The 2,564-nt window shown below is 40.4% G+C and overlaps 1 protein-coding gene across 1 annotated transcript in view; it reads left to right on the top strand.

The window, feature by feature from the left end:
* Positions 1-702, top strand: part of LOC110113998 (chlorophyll a-b binding protein AB96-like) — a 26,310-nt gene extending 25,608 nt beyond the window's left edge. The window contains exon 4 of the mRNA XM_020846742.2: positions 4-702. Within this exon, the coding sequence (XP_020702401.2) occupies positions 4-681 (678 nt within the window). The 3' untranslated portion in view covers positions 682-702. The remainder of the gene's footprint in view (positions 1-3) is intronic.
* The last annotated feature ends 1,862 nt before the right edge of the window (positions 703-2,564 follow it).

Below are 2,564 nucleotides of genomic sequence, written 5' to 3' on the forward strand. Positions count from 1 at the left end.
AAGCTCCGCCCCTCATCTAGCAGCCCGTGGTACGGCCCAGACCGCGTCAAGTACTTGGGCCCATTCTCTGGCGAGCCACCTTCCTACCTAACCGGCGAGTTCCCCGGCGATTACGGCTGGGACACTGCCGGCTTGTCGGCCGACCCGGAGACCTTCGCTAAGAACCGGGAGCTGGAGGTAATCCACTCACGGTGGGCCATGCTGGGCGCACTGGGCTGCGTGTTCCCGGAGCTCTTGGCTCGCAACGGCGTCAAGTTCGGCGAGGCGGTGTGGTTCAAGGCCGGGTCCCAGATCTTCAGCGAGGGTGGGCTCGATTATTTGGGCAACCCGAACTTGATCCACGCTCAGAGCATCCTGGCTATATGGGCTGTTCAGGTTGTCCTCATGGGCGCTGTTGAGGGGTATCGCATTGCGGGCGGGCCTCTGGGCGAGATAACTGACCCGCTATACCCTGGCAATAGCTTTGACCCGCTGGGTTTGGCTGATGATCCAGAAGCCTTTGCTGAGCTGAAGGTGAAGGAGCTTAAGAACGGAAGGCTGGCAATGTTCTCTATGTTTGGATTTTTCGTGCAGGCCATTGTGACCGGCAAGGGACCTCTGGAGAACCTGGCCGACCACCTCGCTGACCCGGTGAACAATAATGCTTGGGCCTATGCCACCAACTTCGTTCCTGGAAAGTGAGGATTTTAATTGCCTCTCGTCAATGTAAAACTGATGGTCTGATTTATGTCTTCAATGTATCATTATCATCAATCTATCTTGTGCATTAATGAACTAGTTTTTTTGTTTGTTATGTTATATTGATCTTTTTAATTAGTGTCATTATTTGCATCATTAGGTATTTAAATGACTATTTTATTTCTTGATTCATATAAATAATTAATTGATAGATATTCATCATTTGTAGGTTTTTATTTTCTTGTTTGATCCTACTTTTAGAGAGCATTCCTTGAAGAAAATTTCATTAAAATTTTAATAAAAAATCAATGAGAACTTGTTAAAACGCTAGAGAATTCCTTATAAGATCTATAGAAACTTAGCAAAATTATGTTGCAGCGATAAAGATGATATGTCATTATGCTGGGGTGAAGAATAACCTTCCCCAAATTTATTATGAAAGGTGGATTATTATAATGATGCCATGGTTGATTTGCTAATCATGATTATATGACGACAACAACAACAACTTCAAGCCTTTGTCCCACTACGTGGGGTCGGCTACATGAATTCTTTTTTGTCGTTGTGTCATGTTAAAAGTCAAATTCTAATTTAAATCTAATAAAGAAAGTCCATTTCTAATATTTTCTAGCTAAGTCTTTTAAGGTCAACCTCTACTTTTCTTAACATAAGTGAAATTTAATACCTCAACTTTTTAACCGGGTCACCAGAAGGCCTCCGTTTAATGTGACCAAACCATCTAAGTTGACTCTCTCTAATCTTATCTTCCATTGTAGCTCCTCCAACCTTTTCACGTATATGCTCATTTCGTATCCTATCCCTAAGGGTAAGGAAACTCATCCACCTAAGCATCCTCATATCTACAATACTTAACTTAGTATGCTTCTCTTTTAATGGCCAACATTTGGCACCAAAAAGTATTGCAGGTCTCACCACCATCTTATAGAATTTTCCCTTAAGTTTAAGGGGGAATTTTCTATCGCACGACAAACCCGATGCATTCCTCCATTTCTACCATCCAACTTTACTTATACTGATAATATTCCCATCTATTTCACCATAACTCTAAACAATAGATCAAAGATATCTAAAACGTGTACTCTTATTAATGACTTGATTGCCCAAAGTCGCAATCCCCTCATTAAGTCTATTGCTACTAAAACTATACTCCATATATTTAATTTTAGATCTACTCAAGCGAAAACCTTTAGACTCAAAGGTTGACCTCCATAATTCAATTTTACCTTCAACTCCTCTCTAGTCTTATCAACAAGAAGAATATCTTTAGCAAAAAGCATACACCAAGCTAGGTACATGCTCTTGCAAATGTCTAGTGAGAACATCCATGACGAAAGCAAAAAGATATGGGCTTAAGGCCGATCCTTGATGTAATCCAACCGAAATAGGAAAATACTTGGTCAAACCACCTTATGTTTGAACACAATGAGCTAGAAAATTCCATGAAGAGTCATTCACCCAATTTGTTGATGAAAGCTCATCAATTAATTGTATGGTTTAATGAAGATATGCTAGGAGTGAATCCTAGCCTTGGTGGATTAAAGAGTGGAGATCAAGCCTAAACATGAAGAAAATGAATTTTGTGGAGAGTGGAGATAGCCTCATCACCACCAACAACAATAACATTGAGCCTTTATCCCACTATGTGAGGTCAGCTGCGTGAATGCTTTTTATCCATTATGTCTTGTTAAGAGTTAAATTCTCATTTAAATCTAACAAAAAAGGTCATTTCTAATATTTTCTAACTAAGTCTTTTTTAGGTCTACCTCTACCTTTCTTAACATAAGTCAAATCTAATACATCTACTTTCCTAAATGGCCATCATAAGGCTGCCATTTTATGTGACCAAACCATCTAACGAGACTCTC

Source organism: Dendrobium catenatum, unplaced genomic scaffold (assembly GCF_001605985.2).
Source record: "Dendrobium catenatum unplaced genomic scaffold, ASM160598v2 fragScaff_scaffold_621, whole genome shotgun sequence".
Taxonomy (NCBI): domain Eukaryota; kingdom Viridiplantae; phylum Streptophyta; class Magnoliopsida; order Asparagales; family Orchidaceae; genus Dendrobium; species Dendrobium catenatum.